We start from the raw sequence: 24,319 nt of genomic DNA, 5'->3' as shown, positions 1-24,319 counted from the left end.
CAATATATGCATATTCATCCTATCAGATCATAACATATGAATCATTATCAAAGTTAGCTATTAAATACATTCTTGAGATCTCCCGAGGAAATTAAAAACTTCATAAGAAAATGTTTTCTAATTAATGAAAGTGCAATAATGCCCTGAAAAATCATTGGTGCAAAATGACTTGACAAGGTGCTTATGTCCATCCTATAGGAATGCTGAAAATATTGGTTCATCAGATTGTTATTATTAGTGTTTGTGATATTTTTTAGGATAACTAAAATTGTTCAATGGGCAATAACTAAGTATAAATTATCTGGAGCTGAAATACATGACAATATGCTGATCTGTATGTCCAGCCCGTAAGGAAACTTCATATAAGCCCTGCTCTGTGAAAAGAGGCTTAAATGCATGTGTGTTAAGTGTCGGACAGATTAGTCTGTGCAGTCTGCACAGGCTAATCAGCGCAGACACTTTCCGCCTAAACTGGATTAGACTTTCTTGAAAGCAAAATATCATCAAATAGTGTCGTTCCTGACACTCGTGCTTGAACATATACAAACTACTGGTATATACCAGTTCTGCAGCAATGTTTTATTGTTGAAATGAGTTTGTATCTCCCCTTGTCAAATAAAAACGCACTTTTTACCAAAACACACATTTAGCGCACTTAAAAGTGCGTTCATTGTGTGTTTTTTGTTAATATGTGCGTTTTCAGTGTTCAAAAGTGCATTTAAGTGCGCTTTTTGTGCGTTTTTTCTATTCAAGTGCGTTATTTTAGTGAAAAAGTGCGTTTTTTGTGTGTTTTCTTCATCTGTAAGTGCGCTTTTGAGTGTAGATGTGAGCAAAATGTGTGTTTTTTATCTAAGAAGTGTGTCTTTTATTTAGGAAGTGCGTCTTTTATCTTAGAAGTGTGTTTTAAGGTTTACAGATGTGGGTTTTTTCTCACAAAAGTGCGTTTTTCTATTTTGATGTGCGTCTTTTTTAAGCATAAGTTAGTCTTTTATTTCATAAGTGCGTTTTTATCATATGATCTGTTTTAAAAGGATGTATCTAAAAAGACACATGTTTAACACACTTCTTAAAAAGTGTGTCTTTAACAACCGTTTAGCAAATGTTGTACAGAAATTGAACAAGAAACAAAATTGTTGCAGGCTCTAACAATTTATTTACATCAAATGATTAAACATAGACATATATCTCAGTAACCTGTAATAATATAAGGGGCAGTTTGAATAATTACTGGTTGTCCATATTAACCTGTTTAATGTTTACATACTTTATCATACAATTTCAATGCATACCTATTGCTTACGTTTTAATCTCAAACATTTCTAAAAATTTCCACCTAAATCAGACTGTGCGTAACTAATTAAAAATATTGAAAGTGTCAAAAGTATTATGTGGGCTTGATAGTATCAATTATATTTCCTCAACATAAATCAGTATTTGAACTTTCTTATACTGATATTTATACCCTAATACAATTAATGTCTACCACATTGACCATAAACATACATTTTAAAAGGCAATTAAAATAATATTTATACTATTAATATTATTTGCTAAAACCATTCAGCATGTTATATTTAAATATTTACAATTAAATATATTGTGTTAAGGGTGCTGTGTATTATTTCATAAATATTTTGATGTTGAAATGACTGCCTTATCAGTATTTCTCAAATTATGCAATTTTTGGCTTAGACACAGCATGGTATCAGATAAGAGAATAGCCAGTCCCTATCAGTCCTCCATCTAAGCCTAACTAAGGGGTGTTGATATACTTTTGATTTGTTCAGGCATCATCTATTTGAGAACCACAGATAGGAAGTTATTTTTTGAAAACAAGCAGCATCAGCAACTGACTTTAAGCTAGAATTAAGACTTATTATTCTAGTGTAAAATGTCTTGAAATACTTTCAGCATGAAGTATTGTGTGATGAAAAAAATGTGTATTTACTACAATGTGTAAATCAACAATAAAGGAGATTAAAAGTGGGTGGTTAAAGACATATAAAGTGATATGGTCTAGTTCAACAACTGCCTGTATTTTTGGAATACTGAAGAACAGTCTGTTGTAACAGGTTCGTATTTTCAATTCTGCATCCCTTTTTTTATTTAGTTTATTGAATTAATTTTGATCATTATCAAATTTATGTATTGTCACTGGGAAATGTAAAAGGATGATTAAAAAAATACAATTTTAAAGAAAAACACCATTTGAATTATTATGGCTGTATTTTATGGTTATTGTCATCTTAAAGTTATTTATACCTATTTTTGGTCATTAATGAACAGATTTTCCCCCCATATTAAATGAGAACTTTTAAATTAAAAGGTTAAACCCCATGGAAAGAATGTGCATCATCGCATCGCCTGCCAAAACGAGAGCGCCGATGGCGTTAAAAGCATAGGTGCAAGATACAGGGAAGAATGGCGTCACGTGGTATAATGTAGTTCGATATCGCCATCCGAATTTCTCAAATCAATAATTTCAAACAATTACCGACTATTTAAATAGATAATCTTTCCATTTACATCAGTGTTTGAAACGCTTATGAACAATAATTACCCAAGCCTTTCAAAATTTAAGCACGGACAGATCTGTATCGAACTATTCTTTTCACAAATGAAAATAGACGCTACCCTATTCGTCTGCGTCAAGAATTTGTCGTAAAACTTGTGGTAAGCGTTAGATGCAGACGTGCACAACAGATTGAGTTATGAATACAGATTTCTGAATGCAGATTTTTATAGAAACTCCTCACAGCAGTTACTTCCCTTGCTTCGCCCGGTCAGTAACTTCTAGTATAAGGGAGGCCACTGCGTAGGAGATTGAGATTTATAGTGCAGATAGAATTGTTTTACGAACGAAATTTGTTTTAGGTTATAAGAAGATTTTTTAACATAAAACGGTCTTAGAAAAATTCACTAAAAACGGTGTCAGCAATATTCTTGGAAGAAAACGTTAGAAAAACGTTTCCAAAAAAAAAAATTGTAAGAATGACCATATACTAAATTAAATAGATATTTCGTCTGATTTTTGATCAGGTAAGGCTTCATAAAGGGCAACCGACCGATGTGGATTTTCGAAATGTGGTATATACCATAAGCATAGGTGCGTAAACGCACCTATGCTAAAAAGGAGCAAAAGAGAGACTACCTGATGTATGGACTTGAATACCAGGTTTTACCCTGCACAAGCTGGCCGACATGAGGAGAACAGGAGTGGGAAAACCGCGCCCTCTCCTTGACCAAGAAAAGCTGGATTTGTTTAGAGGTAAAACTATACAGGGTACTGGTTATTGCATTTTAAAGGTGTCACACTTCCGACCAGTCCACACAGCAAAATGAGACCACGTATCTTGGTACATTTTCGAACAGTATTTTGTATCAAACGTATTTATTTATGAAAAGCGTTAAGTCACATGTGATCAGGGGTTTAAAATTGCAAAATAAACAACCAAAAACAACAAGCAAACAAACTAGTTTTGATTTAAATTTATAATTTTTATAGCAACAAGATTACCATAACAGCAATATTCAACACTTACATTATAAAATATCTTTCAGGACCTGATCAAATGAGAATATGCACGAGACACATCGCGCAAAGGCCATGACAGTATAATAGTTGCAAAGAAGTTTGACTGGCTGGTGGCAGACTTGGAGAGAAAGATGAGAGCTGCACTCCGCTGCCTCAAAGAAATGCTGAAAGGCCTTGATTGATATGTATCTTTCGTATGTATATAGCTGTTCGTGTGTATATACTGTACATGTTATTATAGTATGCTATTATTTTTTGTTTATTTATAATCAAATTATTTTTATATTTATTTCATCAAATTGCCATTGATATTTAATTACTCATGTATGCTAAAAAATGTTGGTGTACATTAAAGTATAAAATTGAATTATCTTGTAATTATTAAAATACACAAATATATATGTTTATATAATTATTGGTTTTTATTGCATATCTGAATTAAAAAAAACTTTTAACAGCATATAATTGAATCAACTGTTAAGGCAAAAGATGCACCTTTAACGCACATGTGTGCTTTTTGTGAGTGCGTTTTTTGCTGCCATTCATGTGCATTAATTGTGCGTTTTGTGTGGGTTATAACTGCGCTTAACGTGCGTTAAATGTGTGCTTTTTGTGAGTTAAATGTGCGCTTTTTTATTTAAAAAGCGCACATTTAACGCACATAAAAGCGCACATTTAACACACATGTGCGCTTTTATGTGGGTTATAACTCCGCTTTTCGTGAGTTAAATGTGCGCTTTTTAAATAAAAAAGCGCACATTTAACTCACAAAAAGTACACATTTAACGCACTTAAAAGCGCACATTTTACACACATAAATGGCAGTCAAAAACGCACTTATAAAAAGCGCACGTTTAACGCACATTTAAAGCACATAAAAGCGCACTTTAACACACATGTGCGCTTTTATGTGGGTTATAACTGCGCTTTTTGTGAGTTAAATGTGCGCTTTTTAAATAAAAAAAGAGCACATTTAACTCACAAGAACACATTTAACTCACAAAAAGCGCACATTTATAGCACTTAAAAGCGCACATTTTACACACATAAATGGTAGTCAAAAACGCACTTCTATAAAAAGCGCATGTTTAACGCACATTTAACGCACCTAAAAGCGCACATTGAACACACTTATAAAAAGCACACGTTTAACGCACATAAAGCGCACATTTATCCACAAAAAGCGCACATTTTCTTGTTTGTTTGTTTTTGTTAAAAACTCACTCGGTAAGAAAGAGCACAAAAAACGCAGTGCCAATACCGCCACGTTTAACGCACGCAAAACGTACGTAAAACGTACATTTCACACACTTTTTTGAGAAGGGTCTGCTTGTAAACATTAAAAGTTATTTGAAACCAATCCATTATTTAAAGTCAATTAGTTAAATTAACAGTAATAAATTGATTGAGCATGGTTTTCAAGTGTCTTAACGTTTAAAATTAAATTAAGAATCCTTAGTTTTTTTGTAATTGCTTTATCAAGGAAAATATTCTTTTTCAATGAAAGGTATTAACATGTATATAAATTAAGTATATAGACTTTGCCATTATATATATTAAAATAAAAACCTGTAAAGGTACTGAAATTCTGTCCTATATAACTTTACTTACCTTAAGGTTGAAGGTTGCAAAGTTGACTGAATGCATATGGCCATAGAAACTCTGAGCACAAAGTCCCTGGAAAAGAGCAAAAAAACAATGAAACTGAGAAATAGAACTATGTAACATTGCAATAGAGCAATGGAACAGAGCAATAAAACAATTTAACAGAGTATTAGAACAATATAACAAAGCAATAAAAGAGTGTAACAGAGAAATAGAAAAATGTAACAGAGTAATAGAATAATTTAACAAAGCAATCAAACAATGTTACAGAGTATTAGAACAATTAAACACAGCAATAGAACAATGTAACACAGCAATAGAACAATGTAACACAGCAATAGAGCAATTTAACAAAGCAACAAGAGCCGTCTCCATCGGAAGACATATGCCCCCGAAAAACGCTTTTTCGAAACCTAAACGCAGATTTCGAAACCTAAACGCGAACCCCAATATCAAGGTCAAGGTCAAAGGGGTCGTATGTGTGCGTATCAAAAGGCCTTGTCCATATACACATGTATACCAAATATGAAGGTTAAATCTGAAGCCACATAGAAGTTATGAGCATTTTTCGAAACCTAAACACAAGTGTGACATTCGACAGACGGACAGTATGATCACTATATGCCCTCCTTCAGGGGAATACAAAAGCAATGTATCAGAGGAATTGAACAAAGTTAGAGAGCATTAGGACAATATAAAAGCGTGATAGAACAATGTAACAGAGCAATAGAACAATGTAACAGAGCAATAGAACAAAGCAATAGAATAATGTAAAACAGCAATTGAACAATGTAACAGAGCAAAAGAACTATGCAACAGAGTATTAGAACAGTGTAACAAAGCAATAGAATAATGTAAAACAGCAATAGAACTACTGTGAAACCATTATTAATCGTCAGACATTAATTTTGTCTTTTTCGTCCTTCGACCGATGGACGAATTCAAGATCCTAACGAACAATCATGTCCCATATTTGAAACAAATAAGACTGAATTACTGTAGGCATGAGGCATTTAAATCCAGCGTAATCCACGCATATACACAGGGCTCGAAATTCACACTCGCACACTTGCAAAATGCGAGTAAAAAAAGATTGCGAGGTAAGTTATAAGCCACTAGTATTTTTTGCAAGTAAAGAAATAGTGAAAAAAAAAAGAGTTATATTGCTAAATGCGTTCGACAGCGTGAACGCTTAACCGTCGGTCAATTTTTTTAAGGTCCGAATACCCAAATGCGGAAGCGCGCACCTTGTTTGTAGACTGGTATACTTATAGTATAGATACCCGGATGGTATTGATACAAAGAACATGAAACAGTCGACTATTCACACTCGAGTTAAATCCAGTTTTGACACAAAGGGGTGTACATTATACAGTGTACTGACAACTGACATTTCCTGTAAAACGCGAATGCAATAAGGCTGTATCGAATGCGTCGACTTCGTTTAGGTTGAATAGTGTTGATTAGATCTAATTGTTAACAACTTTATTACCCATTGTGTGTTTTGTGTTTTTCAGGGGTGTTTCAGATTATACAGCCAACACGCAGCGAATCCGGATTAAAGACAATACTATTAAACGCAATTAAAATATGACGATGTGTGATCAACAAATCGGACGCTTTTTTTTTCAAAACCAGAACTGGAAATTCTTGCTGGAATATTAACGTCTTGTCAAAATATTGACATTGTTTCACATAATTTGAGCCAGTCATCATTTACGCTTTGTTTTACATACTGCATTATAAATTGGTACAAGTAAGAAAGAGAGACACTGTAAAACTGAAAAGTACCAAAAATGTAAGCTGTTATTTTACACTGTCAAGAACAGTGGTTAACCAATATTTAATTAATCACTGATATTTTGCAATAAAAGTATTGGAAAGCATTAAAGCCACACACCTTGAAAGGAAGTACATGTTAATCAATACATATAGATGCAATTTGAAAGCGTGCAAAATTGTCACTTTAGCCTAGAAAGCAAGTAATTTATTTATTTATCTTTAATTTTAAAACCGAATGTAGGATTTCTATACGTATACGTACCTTTTGACAAACGCGAATATTTTTAAGTTTTAGAGCGCAAAAAAGACGGAGTTTTCCCTTGTAACCACCATATATATTCTAATTGAGATAGATAAAATTAAATCCATAGCCTACTTGGCAAGTAATTTTTTAATTTTCAAACGGTGCCGCTTTTAAAACCAAAAAAAGGATATCTAGACTTATACGTCCATTTCCACGAACGCAATTATTTTTAAGTTTTAAAGCGCAAAAGAGACGGATTACTACCGTGTAACCACCAGATATATTCTAATTGGCATAGATTAAATGTTTTTTTATTAATAGTTAAATTTACTATGCCATGTTTTTCATTTCAAGGTGTGTGGCTTTAAATACAATAACTTAGAATATGAATGCCATAAAAGGTGAACCTCTATCAATTACACTTTTTCACTCATTACGAGTCTTTTAATGGAAAACAATCCTTTCACCCTAAAACAATGTCATACTGACCGTTCTGGCATCCCAGAGTGAAAGAGTCTTATCAGCAGAGCAGGTAAGGAGAGTGTTAGAGAAGGGCAGGAACTCTATGCTGTTCACAGAGTCTGTGTGCCCGCGCAGGGTGTAGCGGCAACGCGCGCTGTTCAGGTCCCACACCTTGGCCGTGTTGTCCATTGAGCTGCTGGCCAGGAAGTCACCACATGAGTGCCAGCTGACACACCACACTGACCACATGAGAAACAATATAAGTGGCAGCCAGCTGACACACCACAATGACCACATGGGAAACAATATAAGTGGCAGCCAGCTGACACACCACAATGACCACATGGGAAACAATATTAGTGGCAGCCAGCTGACACACCACAATGACCACATGGGAAACAATATTAGTGGCAGCCAGCTGACACACCACACTCACCACATGGGAAACACTATTAGTGGCAGCCAGCTGACACACCACACTCACCACATGGGAAACAATATAAGTGGCAGCCAGCTGACACACCACACTGACCACATGGGAAACAATATTAGTGGCAGCCAGCTGACACACCACAATGACCACATGGGAAACAATATTAGTGGCAGCCAGCTGACACACCACACTGACCACATGGGAAACAATATTAGTGGCAGTCAGCTGACACACCACACTGAGCACATGGGAAACAATATTAGTGGCAGCCAGCTGACACACCACAATGACCACATGGGAAACAATATTAGTGGCATCCAGCTGACACACCACACTGACCACATGAGAAACAATATAAGTGGCAGAACATCTTATACTAGAATATGAATAAATAAATATGAACTGCGCTCTGTAAAAAGGTTTAATGCATGTGTGTAAAGTGTCGTCCCAGATTAGAGTGTGCAGTCCGCAAAGGCTAATCAGGGATGACACTTTCTGCTTAAACTAGATTTTTGGTAAAAAGGGACTTCCTTTAAACGAAAAATACCATTAAAGCCCAAAGTGCCATCCCTGATTAGCATGTGCAGACTGCACAGGCTAATCTGGGACGACACTTAACCCACATGCATTAAACTCTTTTTTGCATAGAGCAAGGCCCATATGATTACTATAATAACCCTTTATCATACCATACAGGGTCAGTATATTAATCATAGTATTTGTGTATGCTGATTTTTTGCATGTTATACACATGGTACATCAAACTATGGTACACCTTGTAAATTGTACAAATATCCCTCCATAGATTTAGTATATTTCTGAATAGGTATACATTTAGTATAATTATCAGAATTGCAATAATACATGTGTCTCCATTCAAAACAAAAGAGACATTTTTTTACTTACCAGCATGAGTGTGATCAGTAAATGTTTGCACGCATTCTGCCTTCGAAAAGTCCCATATTTTCACTGTTGTATCACCGCTGGAGGTTGCCAGCATTGTTCCACTGTGAATGCAATATTAATGAAATAAATAGGAAAATGTGCATAAAAAAAAGAATTACCCAACTAAACATAAAACAAACAAGTTTATGTTTAAGAAGTATGCATCTTCTTGTGATAAAAGTAATGGTCTGCATTTCACAAGCAATATTATCTGATAACAAGCAAGGAGAATATAATGGCACCATTTAAATTAGATACCAATAGCACCTTGTTATGTTTACAGACACTGATCAATCTACAATATATTACCAATAGCCATGTGTTAAATTTGTATATCAGTTATAAATTTTGTTTACATTATAATATTACATTTTATACCAAAATCCAAAAAGGAAACAACATACCCAATAACAACAGACATAAACTTCTTTTTCCATTCAAACACAAATGTTAATGTTAAAACATGAATGTTAATGTTCCAACATGAAAATAAACATGCATTCAACATTTTTCAGTCAATATTACACCCCTTATAAAGTAATAGAAAGCATTCCAGGTCAATGAACACTAAAGCCTCCCTTACGATGGATGGAAGTCGCATTCAGACACCCAGTCTGTGTGCCCCTCTCCCGTCATTATGATGTCCCCACCAGGCACAGCCCACATCTTCCACGTGTGGTCGTCACTGCTGGTGGCCAGGATCTGCTTGCGAGGATGCAGCGCCAGTCTGTAGTGTATCATACTCATAGAGGTGAGTGGAAACAATTGCTAATACATGTGCATAAAGTATCGTCCAAGATTAGCCTGGGCAGTCCTGAACAGCATTTTCGTTTAGAAGAGACTCAATTTAAATAATAAGATCCATTAGGGTGGAATGTGTTATCCCTGATAAGCATGTGCAGACTGAACAGGTTAATATGGGCTGACAGTTTATGAACATGCTTTAAAACCCCAGTTTTCCCAGAACAAAGCTCATTAATCTGCGGTCGGAAAAAATGCCACCCTTCCCCCAGGGCCTTGACATTGGATCTTTGCAACAAAACTGACCATAAGAGTAAATCTTATCATATTTGTGTGACTTAGCCACTTAAATAAGTCCTTGATCAAAAACGATTTCAAACTTAGTGTTACAGTGACCTTAACCTTTTACCTAGTGACCCCTATTTCAATAGGGACCAACTACTATCCAATTCCAATGTACATGGGAAGTATCAATCTATTCTGTCCCTCTGTTCACAAGTTATTGATCGGAAACTATTTTCACTCCAATTATTACAGTGACCTTGACCTTTGACTTAGTGACCCCAATTTCAATAGTGATTATCTACTGGCAAAGGCAAATGCACATGGGAAGTATCAAGCCAATTGATAAATCCGTTCACAAGTTATTTATCAGAAACGAACTGGTCTGTCGACAGACCAACTGACCGACCGACATCCAGCAAAATAATATACTCCATCTTCTTCTTAAATTGGCCTTAACTAAATATTGACCTAAAATTTAGAAGTCAAATTTATTTCAATCCAAAATTAATAATTCATTATGTTGGCAAGAATTCAACTACTCAATCTGATATAATACTCCATCAGCCATATTCAGATTTATTGGCCATCATCTAATGAAGTAGCCTGTTTGAATTTAATAAGACAGCACGCATTAAATACGTTTAACTCGATATGATTATTGGTAAAAATATTGACTCAATATGATTATTGGTAAAAAATTGTAACTTTTCCTCCTGCTTCATCATCAATTGTAATGGTTTATGAAAAAATATTATGTTGGTAAAAAAGGAAAATTCTCTGACATAATACAACTGTTTCCAATAATTTTACCCGCTGATAGGATGTGAGTGAGCCTGGAAGGTGTTAGACAATCTGAAGCCGCCTGATCGCGCCAGGTGACCGGATGGCACCTTAGCCATTCCAATGTATGGATTCACTCCCTTGTCAGCAGGGAATTCAGAGTCCTTAAATAGAACTTTTTTCTTCAGTAAAGCTATAATCAGTAAAGTAAATGCATAAGAGACAAACTAAATTTTGTGATGCCATGTTTTGTGACATTTTGAGAAACCAATGAGAACCAGTTCTTGATTTTCATATAGTGTCTGGTTTGATACCATAATGTCATGATATGATACTGTTTTTAAATTATCTGAATTGAAAATAGTCTCAAAAACAAACATTTCACCTACTTGCATTTGTAACAATCTATCAATATTAATGTATAGACAAAACAATTGGAATTTTTCTGACAATTTACAAAAGAAACAGTTTAGTTTTAAATACTTTAAAATATGTGTTCCCCATGAAATTAGTTCAGCATTTTCACTAAACCTTATTGATGATATTTGAAAGCAACAATTACATTTGGATGCCTCTTGAAGTCTTTTGGCAGGTTCTGTACATCCATGGTACGTTCTGCCAGCAGGGTTCGCTGGGTGGGACCCATGCCTTCACCTCCTCTCTGCCACATGGCTGCAGAATTTGCTGCAGCCTTCTCCCCTGATATATAAAGAAACAAGACTATTGTCAATCAATATGGTCCCCTACCCGTGAAACTCCACCATCGCAGATTTATTTATTTTTAAATATTTTTTCCCATAGCAACCAGAATTTTTGCCTGTGCAGTCAAATCAATTATTTTTTCAACAACATTAAGTCATTGATTTGACTGCACAGGCTAATCTAAGATGACTCTTTAGCAAATACATTAAGCCAAGTTTTCTCAGAACGTTGCTAATTTTTATTGAGACCTCATAACTGTCACAAGGGCAGGGTTTTACTGCATATTCCCAGGCATACTCAAAAGAGATCAAGCTTTCCATAACTTCCCCTGTGTAGCAGTTTTCCTTGATTTGTAGTGACATCTAAGAATGACACCATCCTTTAAAGCGTACTTTTCAGAACTGTAACCTGTCCCATGACTCTTCCAAAAGTATATTCCGTTTTTACTGTTAGTTTTCGGACACTCGAGGTTTCAGGCATCCTCTTTTTTAGCTCAATCAATCATTTTTTGTAACTCTGATTTGCCGAACATCCCATATATAGATTTGGATTTATACAGTTTTTGAAAGTTTCTTTGCATAAAAATCGAATATATAAATCAGTTATTTGGATTAAAATATTTCCCCAATTTTTAATATCCAAATATTTGTTACCATCCTAATTTCTAATTTTATCATATATTTTTCCATTTGTGTTAAGCCCGTGACACATCCCAAATGAGTTTGTAAAACAGAATGATGGTTATAATACCAGTCAGATGCTAGCAACAAGTCTGTGCATTTGCTTTATTTGAGTGCAAAGACATGTACACCTGATATACTGTAGATAATGTTCTTCCTAAAAGCTTAATGTGGTTATTCAGTTGAAATTATAGTTGTTAGTTAGAAATAAGTCCTGCTAAAGGCACGCACAGTTTCAGTTTTTCATAATTGGGGGCACAACCTGTTATACACAGGACTATCCAAACGGTTAAGCAATATGCATGATTTAAGGGTTTCTTTAAAGTTTCAGATACTGACTTATGGGACTGTATTTTTAAATAGCTTAAGTTTTGAACATGAACAAAATAAATTATTTAATGGGCCCAAATATTTAAATTAATTACAGTACTTTGCAGACCTGTAGCTGTCCCATTAACCTTCCTTATGTATATTCACCCATTTTCAAAAGATAAATGCAGGCTAATCAGGGAAGACACTTTCCGGTTTTATGGATTTTTTTGTTTAACCCTTTGCATGCTGGGAAATTTGTCGTCTGCTAAAATGTCGTCTGCTGAATTTCTTAAATTAGCATTTTCTTCGATTTTTTTTCAAAGAATACTATCAGAATAGCAAACAGTTTGGATCCAGATGAGACGCCACGTTCTGTGGCGTCTCATCTTGATCCAAACTGTTTGCCAAGGCCTTCACAACTCGGTTCCCGCACTGTAAGGGTTAAAGGAAGTCTGTTGTAAATAACAATTCAGTTAATACAGAAAAAGTCATCTCTGATAAGCCTGTGAAGACTTCACAGGCTAATCAAGGACAACACTTTACGCAAATGCTTAAAACCCAATTTTCTAGAACATGGGTCAGTTATGCCTATACTAACCTTGTTTTGCCGAGCCACCCTTGAATGACTCCATGCTCTTCAGTGTGCTCTGCAGGCCTGTGACCTGACCCATGGCGCGGTCTCTCTCAAGCTTGGACAGCATCTTCTCCTTCATAGCCACCTCGTATTTCTTCTTAAGCTGTTGCAAGGTGGGCTCGTACTGGGCGTAGTGACGCTTCAATCTACCAGGAACATTTCATACACATTAATTAAAAAAAAAATCAATTTGTATATGTTTAATGGCAACTAGCTTATTATAAACGAATGAGATTTTTGATGTGTTGGATGTACATTTTGAAAGCATTAGCTTGAGTAGTTTACTAGCAACATTTCTTAGAACAGCAAGTTTCAAGTTTCAAGTTTGTTATTGGTATATCGGCAAAACACCTTCGACCATTTACATATAAGTAAACTAAGTATAGTCAAAGTGCATCAGTACAATACAAATACAATCATGCAAATAAACAAACACAAACTACAATGAAAGTGTTCAAACCTTATGTATAAACGTGTACGTATTAACAACAACAAAAAAGAGCAAACAAGTAATACGTGTATATAGACAATATCATTAGGGTTACATACAATATTTATTTAAGAAGCAGCAAATGCTTGTATTTTTTCCTCACAGAGTTTCATGGCATCAGTTATGAATCTGGCAACATTCTTAGTGACTTAATTATGTTGACAAGGGAGTTTCATGGCATCAGTTATGAATCTCGCAACATTCTTAATGACTTTATTATGTTGACAAGAGAATATGTTTTAAAATTTCAAAAAATTGGCCAGTTTGATCGAATACAATAATTTGTTCGTAGATCTTTATAGATTGGGCAAGTTAGAAAAAAGTGGTATTCAGATTCAACGACGTTTGAGTTACATACACATGTAGTCTACATGCGCGTTGGTCTCTTGCTATGTTATTATATCTACCAGTTTCTATTTCAAGTTTATGGGCGCTAAGTCTAAATCTTGATACATTTTGTGTGTGCTCTTTAGTATTGATGCAGTCTAAATATTTTTCATATGCGAATTTAGTCTTAAAATTTCTATAGTATTCTAATTCCGATTGGTTAAATATTGTATCATGCCAATTTTGGATAAATTGGTCTTTTAGTCTCTGGTTGATATCATTTGAATAATTAAAATTGTTGCTTAAGTTAAGCATAAACATTGATAATGCAAATATTAGTTTTAGTTTAATATTCGACTGAAAAGTATTTTGAAAATAAAATGAAAATCATATTTTGCTATGTGTGCTCAAGAACGGAACTTTTTGAGTTTATACTGAGACCTTCATCACTTTTTTTTATTACCCGGTATAGGACAAAAGCATCAATTTATTTACTTTGAATTGTAACCTTGACCTTTAACTGAGGAGCATTAGAAATGTGTGCAACAAGGGGAACAATATTCCCAAACTATATCAAAATTTTCTTCCAGGCATGTTACAGTAAAGAAAGAAAATTAAAATTTATTCCTTTTGACCCTGAACTGTGACCTTGATCTTTGACTGTTGAGCATGGGAGTTCTTTGAGAGACATTGTATAGTCAAAATGAATAATTATCCAAAGTTACATTAAAATCCTCCAATGGACGCAAAAGTAACAGAGAAGACTCAATTCTGGATGAACAGAAACAAACCCCAATCCACCTTAAAACCCAAACATATAGGCGGTGCAACTACTAGATGTCCTCCTATTGTAGACATAAATAAGTTGTGTTGGTTATGGAACTGCAAAACTGTTTTTTATTCAAATATAAGATTGATTCATACCAGAACACTGCTTTAACGTTTGCATAGAATGAAACCAGTACAACTTAACAAAAGTCAAGTTTAACTACCTTTTACCTACTAAGGTCGATGTGGTGTAATGGATATGGTGTCCGCCTAGCGACCGGTAGGTCACGGGTTCGATCCCCACCGAGGGAGCGTTCTTTGGATCTCCCCCATAGAAACCAAGTACTGGTTCTAGGCCCAGAAAACGGACTCGAGAGCTTTTATATAAGCCTAAAGCTTCCAATGCAATCGAGCTAAAATAAATAGGTTTAAACTAACTACCTCTTGATGTCGGTGATGAGTTTGTTCTTCTCCTGAACGACCCTCTTATGGTGCATCCTATGATAGTCCCTCTCCTTGCGAAGTTTCACATACAAATCCTTGGCCTTACTACATGTTAAAATGGAAATCGACCAGTTTTTAATGCTTCTTTCTAAATAAAATTTCAAACAAGAGATTGCCAAGCAATATTGTCCCCTACCGGTAAAACTCCACCATTGTCAGAAATGTTTTTTTATACATATTTGTTGCCATAGCAACCAGAATTCTTGATGCAGGAACAAAATGAAATGATTGCCATCTATCCATATTTCAAGTTTCATGTAAAAATATGAAGAACTTTTAAAGTTATCGCAGGATCCAGAAAAGTGTGACAGACAGACTGACAGACTGACTGACTGACAGACAGACAGACAGACAGATGGAGTGCAAACCATAAGTCCCCTCCAGTTTCACCGGTAGGGGACAATAAAAGTACTATGAAATGCAATGTTTATGCCACATGTACTAAACCAGAGCAGTAGTGATGACTATGCCCTGATGATGAATGACATGTGTACATGTATAATTTAATTTGAAATACACATGTTATAGAAATTCTATGAGTTGAAAAAGGTGCATTTCTTATAAAATGCTTAACATGATAAAAATGCACCACATAACATCATTTTTTTATAAGATAAAGGAAGCAGTCTGCATAATGAAAAGTTGATGAGTCATCTGACAAAGATGGCCTGGATTAACCGAGGGGAGAGGGATGCCCACAATCCAATCAGTGTAGTTTATCCGATTCCACAACCTTCAGGCATCTATTAAGAAGAGAAGGGGGCACAAGTGCTTCCAGCTGATCCCAAATGTCATCCGCAGATATGTTTTTATGCATCTAATCTGATCATTATTATTTAGAGTACTCAATCAGGGAAAGGGCGTTTGATGCAATAGATAACCGAGCATTGAAGGCACTTGAGATTACAGGTTTGAATTTTACACCAAGTAGAACTTTTAGCCCATTCATCATGCAGCTTTAGAAAGATAGTCATGGGGCATTGGAAGCACTATGAGAATAATTATATGATTGCTGTTGACTCCATATTATTAATAGAAGAGTTGTAACTCCCTTAAAAAGCATTAGTCCAGAACATTTTGACAAAAATGCTCATGTCCACCCTACAAGGTTGATGCACATTATGTTTCATAAAATTCAGTACATGGATTCTCTGTAAAAAATGAAAAGTGTGACGGACGAAAGAACAAACATTGAGCAGGACAGTAACAAAATTTGTTTCACACCCAACCAAGCTAAATTCATTCAAAATTAGAATTCAAATTCAAATCCAACGAAATTTGATTTTGGACAGACAGGAAAAGTGGAGACTATGTTCTTCCTTTAGGAGAGCAGATTAAAAGTTTGCACATAGAAACAAACAAGCAAATTACAGAAAAATAACACTGATTTGAACACTCTAACTCTATATTAATAGATAAAGATATAGAAATAGATAGAACACTTACGTAGAATTGAGAAATACAGATCAACAGAAGTTGCAGCCACTTACAGCGCAGCATCCTTATATTTCTCAACCTCGCCCTTCAGGAACTTGATCTCGCTGTCAAGGTTCTGGTTGCGCGTGTAGATGTCCGGCACTATGCCCACATCCTCCTCATGGAGAAACCCTCTCTGCTGAAGCTCATACCTGCAACATCACACTGCATTAAGTTTACATGGTTACATAGAGACAGAGCCCCCGGCCCTTATGTAAAACATTTCTTAGTTGTAACCTACCAATATCTATTTTAGCTCTACTGTATAAAAATCCATTTACTTTAATACAAAGTCACTCTCAAGTCAATGTTCTGCAAATAACTAGTACTTACTATCTTTAGAAAGACCTTAGGACACACCTCAACTGACGATCAAACTTGGAAACTTTCCATTGAAACACCTCTGTGACTACATTTTTTAAGTCTGCTATAAGAAATTCAGATTATCACAATAAATAACAAGAAATGTGTTTGTCAGAAACTCTATGTCCCCTACTGCGCCACTTTGATTTTTTTATCATTTGGCAGGTTCAGATAATTATCTCCCTTCAAAGCTTATAACTTCCCTTGGATTTTTTTTTTTTTACATTTGACCTTGAAGGATGACCTTGACCTTTCACCACTCAAAATGTGCAGCTCCATTAGATACACATGCATGCCAAATATGAAGTTGCTATCTTCAATATTGAAAAAGTTATGGCAAAATGTTAAAGTTGGAACAAAAAAACAAACAAACAAACAAACAAAAAAACAAACAAACAAACAGGGCAAAAACAATATGTCCCCCACTATAGTGGTGGGGGGGGACATAAAAATTGTGTTCTTACATTAATTGTTAATATTTATTATAGACTTATAAAACTTAAGATGTCTAAATCAGCCCTAAGTAAGTTAGAAATGTCTAGAAAATGGGGCCAGATAAGTGGGATATTTGTGAATAATATATATCCGTTGCCATAGATACACAAATACAAGCCTATGAACATTATTAAACAAATGAAAATCATCAAGTTTAATAAATTTTCAGAGAAGGTTCATTCTTTGAAATTCTTCCATAGGGATGACACATTATCAGTTATAATGACCCCCTCTTAAAGATATTGAAGAAAAAACATATATAAATATCTGACTACCATTCCGTCTGGAAGCAGTCTAGGGTCCTCTCCATGCCCATACGTACGAGGAAATTACGTACAAAGTCATCCACCACCTCTGGATGTTTTGTCACCTGAGCCTTGTGGGTTGCCTCCTTCCTTGCCTGCAAAACCATCAGCAAGATCCATCACATGGGTCTTTGACATTAATTATTTAAAAGATTGGGTCAACCCGTTTTTCCTGGTATGTTTCTGGAGTTGTGTTATAATGATGTCATAGTGACTGATAGTTCAACATCTACTAGCTCTTTTCACTGGAAAAGGTGTTTTTCTTAAATACATGAAAAAGGTTCATAAATCTGTTATGCTATATTTATCAGTAAAAAAATATTCAGTGATAGTCTATGCATCTGTTCTTTTTGTTATCAAAAGAAACGTATTTTGTTTTAGTTGAGCAATATTAAAAATGAACATCTTTGTGCTGAAGTAAGCAAAACAAACAGTTAAACACCTACTGTAGCCTGTTCATCCTCCTTCCCGTCTCTGATGGTCCGCACTGCGAAGTCCAGGTCTTCTTCCATGTCTACAGATTAGTGAATTAGAAAAATGTATGCACGTTGCAATAAATCAAAGAACCAGAAATATAGACGAATTCCATGTTAACATAAATCTGTCTATTCAAAGGAAATGGTAACTCTAATTAATTATGTTGACTCATTCAAATTAACGCCATCGCTAAACAAGAAGTCATTTGACACTTGAAATGTACAAAACATACCAAATGTACCAGTTATATTGTCATATACAAACTTATCTTTATTGCAATGATAAGAGAAGAACTTATTAGTAAGGTGGAAGCAATCAACCCAATGATTCCTAATAAAAGACCTGTAACATTAATGTATACATTAAAACACAGTTTTGCATCGTGGCAGAGGGTGTTCATGCACACGTGGTTTTGTCTACAATAAATCTTGACAAAAGCAAAACAAGTGTGAAGATTGTTTGATGATACAAAAAGGAAAAGAAAAGAGAAGAAAGAATAATACATCAGGTAAATCCAACTCTTTCATGATTTTCTAACATAAACCAACTACCATAAGTATAGGGTCGGGTATTAAGTCTTAATTAAATTAATTGAAGTCAACCACAGATTTACAAGACTAGTACTTGTTGTTTACAATAGAAGCAGTACTGAAACTGAACACACAGAATTATAAGAGATACATAATTGCAACACACTCATAGTATGTTTGATTCACCTGGGCATACTTACTATCAGGATCCTCTGTTCCACGTATGAAGAATTAAGAGAATGATCATGTTTACAGATACGCACTGATATGAAAGTATCAATACACCGCTTAGGTTCATGCTTAGCAAAAAAATATTAAATAAATAGGCTGCATAAAAAACAAGATGTGTTTGTGAAACACTATGTCCCCGTATATGGCGTTTGACCTTGAAGGATGACCTTGACCTTGACCCTTCACCACTAAAAATGTGCAGCTCCATGAGATACACATGCATGTCAAATATAAAATTGCTAGCTTCAATATTGCAGAAGTGACATTACATGAGCAATTTTGACCCATATATTTGACCTTGAAGGATGACCTTGACCTTGACCTTTCACCACTCAAAATGTGCAGCTCCATGAGGTACACATGCACACCAAATATCAAGTTGCTATCTTCAATATTGCAAAAGTACTCATAAAATGAGCGATTTTGGCCACATATATTTGACCTCTGACCTTGAAGGATGACCTTGACCTTGACCTTTCACCCCTCAAAATGTGCAGCTCCATTAGATACACATGCATGCCAAATATCAAGTTGCTATCTTGAATATTGAAATATTGCAAAAGTGTACATTAAATGAGCGATTTTGACCCATATATTTGACCTTTGACCTTAAAGGATGACCTTGACCTTTCACCACTCAAAATGTGCAGCTCCATGAGATACATATGCATGCCAAATATCAAGTTGCTATCTTCAATATTGCAAAAGTTATTGCAAAGGTTAAAGTTGGCGCAAACCAACAGACCAACCAACAGACCAACATACCAACAGACCAACAGACCGGGCAAAAACAATATGTCCCCCACTACTATAGTGGGGGACATAAAAATGGTTGCCGTGTAACACAACAATTTAAGTATTTGTTATTTATAGCTGTAGTTTTCATTATATGTTTGTCATTTTGTAGGCATTCGTGGCAGTTATGTACCAGGTTGATGACATAATATGCTTTATTTAAATAGAAGACTTATTATCTGTAACACTACTATTTTTTAAGTGATTGAAATACTTTGATATATGGTATATTGTTATTGATTTGTGGATTCTTTTTGAGTCATGGGTATAGAGATCACATGAAATAACCATGATAGAACATTTACACATGGTGCAGTTTGTTACAGAAAAAGTTTTTAAACAGCAACATGGTTTTACTGATATAAAATGCGACAAAAACATGTAATCATTGTAATTCATCTTTACTCTTAATGTTCTTAGCAATTATTTCCTCCTTTCTATTTGTTCATATACTGTTTCTAAGTAATACAAAATCTTATATTTATGATTATTTTTCATTCTGCATCGTTTTTTATTCACAAGAATTAACTCCCCTGCAATGTCAGTTTTAAGGCTCTTTATAGCATGTAACAATAAATCTTGAAATTGTAACAGCAAATCAGAACCCATGACTCAAAATGACATATTATTGTCAAGATGGCGGTTTGACAATATCAACACAATCAATTATTTTGATGTTTACAGACAATACAAATTTCAAAAAAAAGCAAAGAATCTTAAAGGGGCCTTTTCACAGATTTTGGCATATTTTGAAGTTTGTAATTAAATGCTTTATATTGATAAATGTAAACATTGGATCTAAGAAACTCCAGTAAAAAATCAAGAATAAAATTTTAAACAAGAGGGCCAAGATGGCCCTAGTTTGCTCACCTGAGAGGAGTCGGTTCATTCAATCTTTACCAAACGTCAAACCTGACCTATATATTGTCCAGACAAACATCCTGGTCAAGTTTCATCATTATTGAACCAAATCTCTGGCATATGGAGTGTTTTTGTTTTTGTAAGATTTGACCTGGTGACCTATATTTTGAGTTGACCCCCCTTACCAAACATCAAACTTTGCTTACAAAAATAAATATTATGACCAAGATTCATAAAATCTGAAACAAAATTGTGACCTCTAGAGTGTTTACAAGGATTTTGTATAATATAATGAAAATTTGGACAATCTAAGGGCAATAATTATGGCATTAATTATGTGATATATATAAAACCAATCTTTTCACCAAGTTTCATGATGGGCAAAAATGTGACTTCTAGAGTGTTGACAAGCTTATTTTACTATGTATAAATATAAGAAAACTGCACCCCCCCCCCGACAGCCATGTTATTCAACTGACCGGAACCATTTTTGAACTCAACTCTCATATCAAGGAAACAAATGTTCTGACCAAATTTCATGAAAAATTGGGCCAAAAATGTGACTTCTAGAGTTTTCACATGTTTTCACTATATACATATAGATAAAAAATGCCCCGCCCACTGGCGGCCATGTTTTTTCACCGATCTGGACCATTTTCAAACTCGTCCGAGTAATCATTAAAACCAATGCTTTGACCAACTTTCATGATGATTGGGCAAAAATTGTGACTTCTAGAGTGTTTACAAGGTTTCTCTATAGCCAAATAAGAAAACTGCCCCGCCCACTGGCGGCCACGTTTTTCAACGGACCGGAACCACTTTTGAACTCAACCAACATATCATTAAGACAAACATTTTGACAGAGTTACATTAAGATTGGACATGAAATCTGACTTCTACAGTGTTTACAAGTTTTTTCTTTTTTTTGACCTAGTGACCTAGTTTTTAACCCGGCACGACCTAGTTTCAAACTCGACCGAGATTTCATTTGGACGAATTTTCTGTCCAAGTTTCATGAAGATCGGACAATAAATGTGGCCTCTAGAGTGTTAACGAACCAATGTGGACGGACGGACAGACGACAGACAAAGACCGGTCACAAAAGCTCACCTGAGCAATCAGGTGAGCTAAAAAAAAAAGTTAACCTCAGCAGGGCTGGAACCAGTGACCCCTTGAGTCCTGGAGTAAAAACCAATTAGACCGCTCGGCCATCATGCCAAGTATGTATGACAAACGTATTTTATACTTTATATAGCAATCTTCGTAGTTTCACAAAATTAAACAGTAACAACCGAACTGTCTCAATTATTCAATCGTTTCGCGTTGCAACGCTTTATAATTTTCAGGTTTTTAAATTGTCAAAAGATGCATATAATGGATATATTAGAGCATGGTAAATGTTCAGTTTTACTGTTTCCTCACAAATATCATAACTAAAACGAAAATTTGCGAATCTGAAACAACCTCGTTTCAATTTTGTCAATTTGCCAAAACGTGAAAAGGCCCCTTTAAAGACCAAAGATTATAATTATTTTCATAATAACTCATGGTCATATATAATAATTTTTTTTGATGTAACATCTTTATTAAAATAACCCACAACTCAAGATGAATATGGCATACATTTGTTTTCCAAATGTTCTCATTTAAGACAGGCCATTGGTACACACATAGACATTTGAGAGCTGTTACCTCAAAGCTAAATTTTAAATTAATATATGCTTTTTTAAATTTACAATCTTTCTTTTCTAAAACAGAGAACACTTGTGATTACACATTGAGAATATTAAGGTACCTGGAGCCACAAAGTCTTCATCCACAGGTACTTCTTCATATTGGAACTCATCATCGGAGTCCACAACAAGCTGTTCACCTAGTCCAAAGTTAAGGTTTTGTGGCTACATGTAGATGTTTTCTTCTTCGTTTATTGTACCATATCCCTCTCTGGGGCATTGTCGTACAAGAAAATGAAAATGTGTAGATAAATACAAATATTATGGTACCTGTAACTATTTCAAGAAAGTCTACATTTAAACAGAAAATTGCTTGTTATTTGTGAGAGACAATTTAAAAATGAAGAAAATGTTTTTCACACTTGAGATTATAAGTGGACTAGGTGAGAGGCTAGAAACAGCCAAAACACTAGCATGGTTTTATTTTAGTAGCAATATTACAACTTCCATCTATGAGCATCTCTACAGTTAAATCCAGTAATCTTGTGCGTCCGGTAATCTTGCGCAGTTGCGAATTTCGCAGACGAAAGGGTTTTTTAGTAATAAAAGATGGAATTTTACATTTTTAAGAAATAACTGATTTAAAAGGTACGTTTTCCATGCAAAATAAAATTTGATCATTACATTTTAACACCAGTTGCAACATCCCTATATATTGTACATGTATCGTTAACACTGTCCTACTTAAGATAAATTCGAAATGAATCACAAATTCCCTGCAGTCTTTAGCTTTTTTATACTTTGAAATAAGAATTTGTTAATCGAACGTGTAATTTAGCATTCCTTTGCACAATCTCCGATCATTTATGGAATTTTTGGCCATTGAAATATATCGCATCAGACGACATTTTCATCATTTCCCGCCATTTGGTCAAACCACATTTGGTATGATCTCTGCATGCGCAATGGCCTACTTTTGATATTTTCTGTAAACTATGGAAGCATGATCAGGGTAAAATTAAACCTGTTATCCATAAACATTTTTTTCACGCTAGAAATCAATCATTTGATATTTTTATTGTTTATTTTGCTACGGTCAACATAATGCCACCACCATCATTAAAGATACCGAAGTACAGCTATTAATTCACATTAGATTTGAATGGTTTTACACACTGATTTTAAAAATAATTTTCTGGAATGTTTTTTGTCTTTTATTGGACACCATATGCCTATAATTTTGCCTAAATGAGGTCAGTACACAGAGTGCGCAAGATTATTGGACACTGCCATAGTTTGAAAATGACATGAGTCATATTTGTTTTGAAACCAAATCGGACAGTTCTTCACTGAATTAATCAGATATTTTTGTGTTAATAAGCACATGAACTTCTTATTTTCATACTAAATTTAGATACTAAGTTGTCAATTTATAAAAGGACATGTTTTTAAACCAATTGACCCTTACCTGCGCAAGATTACCGGACAGCATCGTATGATGTTATTTTCTAAAAAACATGACTCAAACAGCTGGATTAAGTGGAAAGAGTGAGTGCGCGGCTGAACCACTGTCATTATAACATTATGAGAATAATTCAATAAAGTATACATGAGCTTAAATAGCACTTAGCAGGTGCCCGAATCGCGAAATTACAGTGTTATTTGTAATAAACTATCGCTTATGCACAAATTTACATTATATCAACAGGAAATTGGTGATTTGATTTTAGTTACTGAATAGAAACATTTAATGTTAACCTTAATTTGCAAGAAAAGGATACGCTCAAGGTAATATTTTTCGAACTCAGGATCTGCCGCCATGTTTGTTGCTATTCGATCACCATGGAATTTCGGAATGTAACCCAAAGCTAAACTTAAATGCAC

At 34.8% G+C, this 24,319-nt stretch overlaps 1 protein-coding gene across 1 annotated transcript in view; it reads right to left on the bottom strand.

Moving 5' to 3' along the window:
- Nucleotides 1-24,319, bottom strand: part of LOC127859330 (sperm-associated antigen 16 protein-like) — a 26,481-nt gene extending 2,162 nt beyond the window's left edge. Inside the window, exons 1-13 of the mRNA XM_052396669.1 lie at nucleotides 24,217-24,319; nucleotides 22,558-22,635; nucleotides 18,315-18,382; nucleotides 17,839-17,963; nucleotides 16,720-16,857; nucleotides 15,167-15,274; nucleotides 13,105-13,286; nucleotides 11,375-11,511; nucleotides 10,843-10,976; nucleotides 9,590-9,733; nucleotides 8,968-9,068; nucleotides 7,656-7,867; nucleotides 5,147-5,212 (exon numbers count right to left, since the gene is read on the bottom strand). Coding sequence (XP_052252629.1) covers nucleotides 5,147-5,212; nucleotides 7,656-7,867; nucleotides 8,968-9,068; nucleotides 9,590-9,733; nucleotides 10,843-10,976; nucleotides 11,375-11,511; nucleotides 13,105-13,286; nucleotides 15,167-15,274; nucleotides 16,720-16,857; nucleotides 17,839-17,963; nucleotides 18,315-18,382; nucleotides 22,558-22,635; nucleotides 24,217-24,256 — 1,533 coding nt within the window. The 5' untranslated portion in view covers nucleotides 24,257-24,319. The remainder of the gene's footprint in view (nucleotides 1-5,146; nucleotides 5,213-7,655; nucleotides 7,868-8,967; nucleotides 9,069-9,589; nucleotides 9,734-10,842; nucleotides 10,977-11,374; nucleotides 11,512-13,104; nucleotides 13,287-15,166; nucleotides 15,275-16,719; nucleotides 16,858-17,838; nucleotides 17,964-18,314; nucleotides 18,383-22,557; nucleotides 22,636-24,216) is intronic.

Source organism: Dreissena polymorpha, chromosome 15, assembly GCF_020536995.1.
Source record: "Dreissena polymorpha isolate Duluth1 chromosome 15, UMN_Dpol_1.0, whole genome shotgun sequence".
NCBI lineage: Eukaryota > Metazoa > Mollusca > Bivalvia > Myida > Dreissenidae > Dreissena > Dreissena polymorpha.
This window is presented reverse-complemented; position numbering and strand designations above follow the sequence as displayed.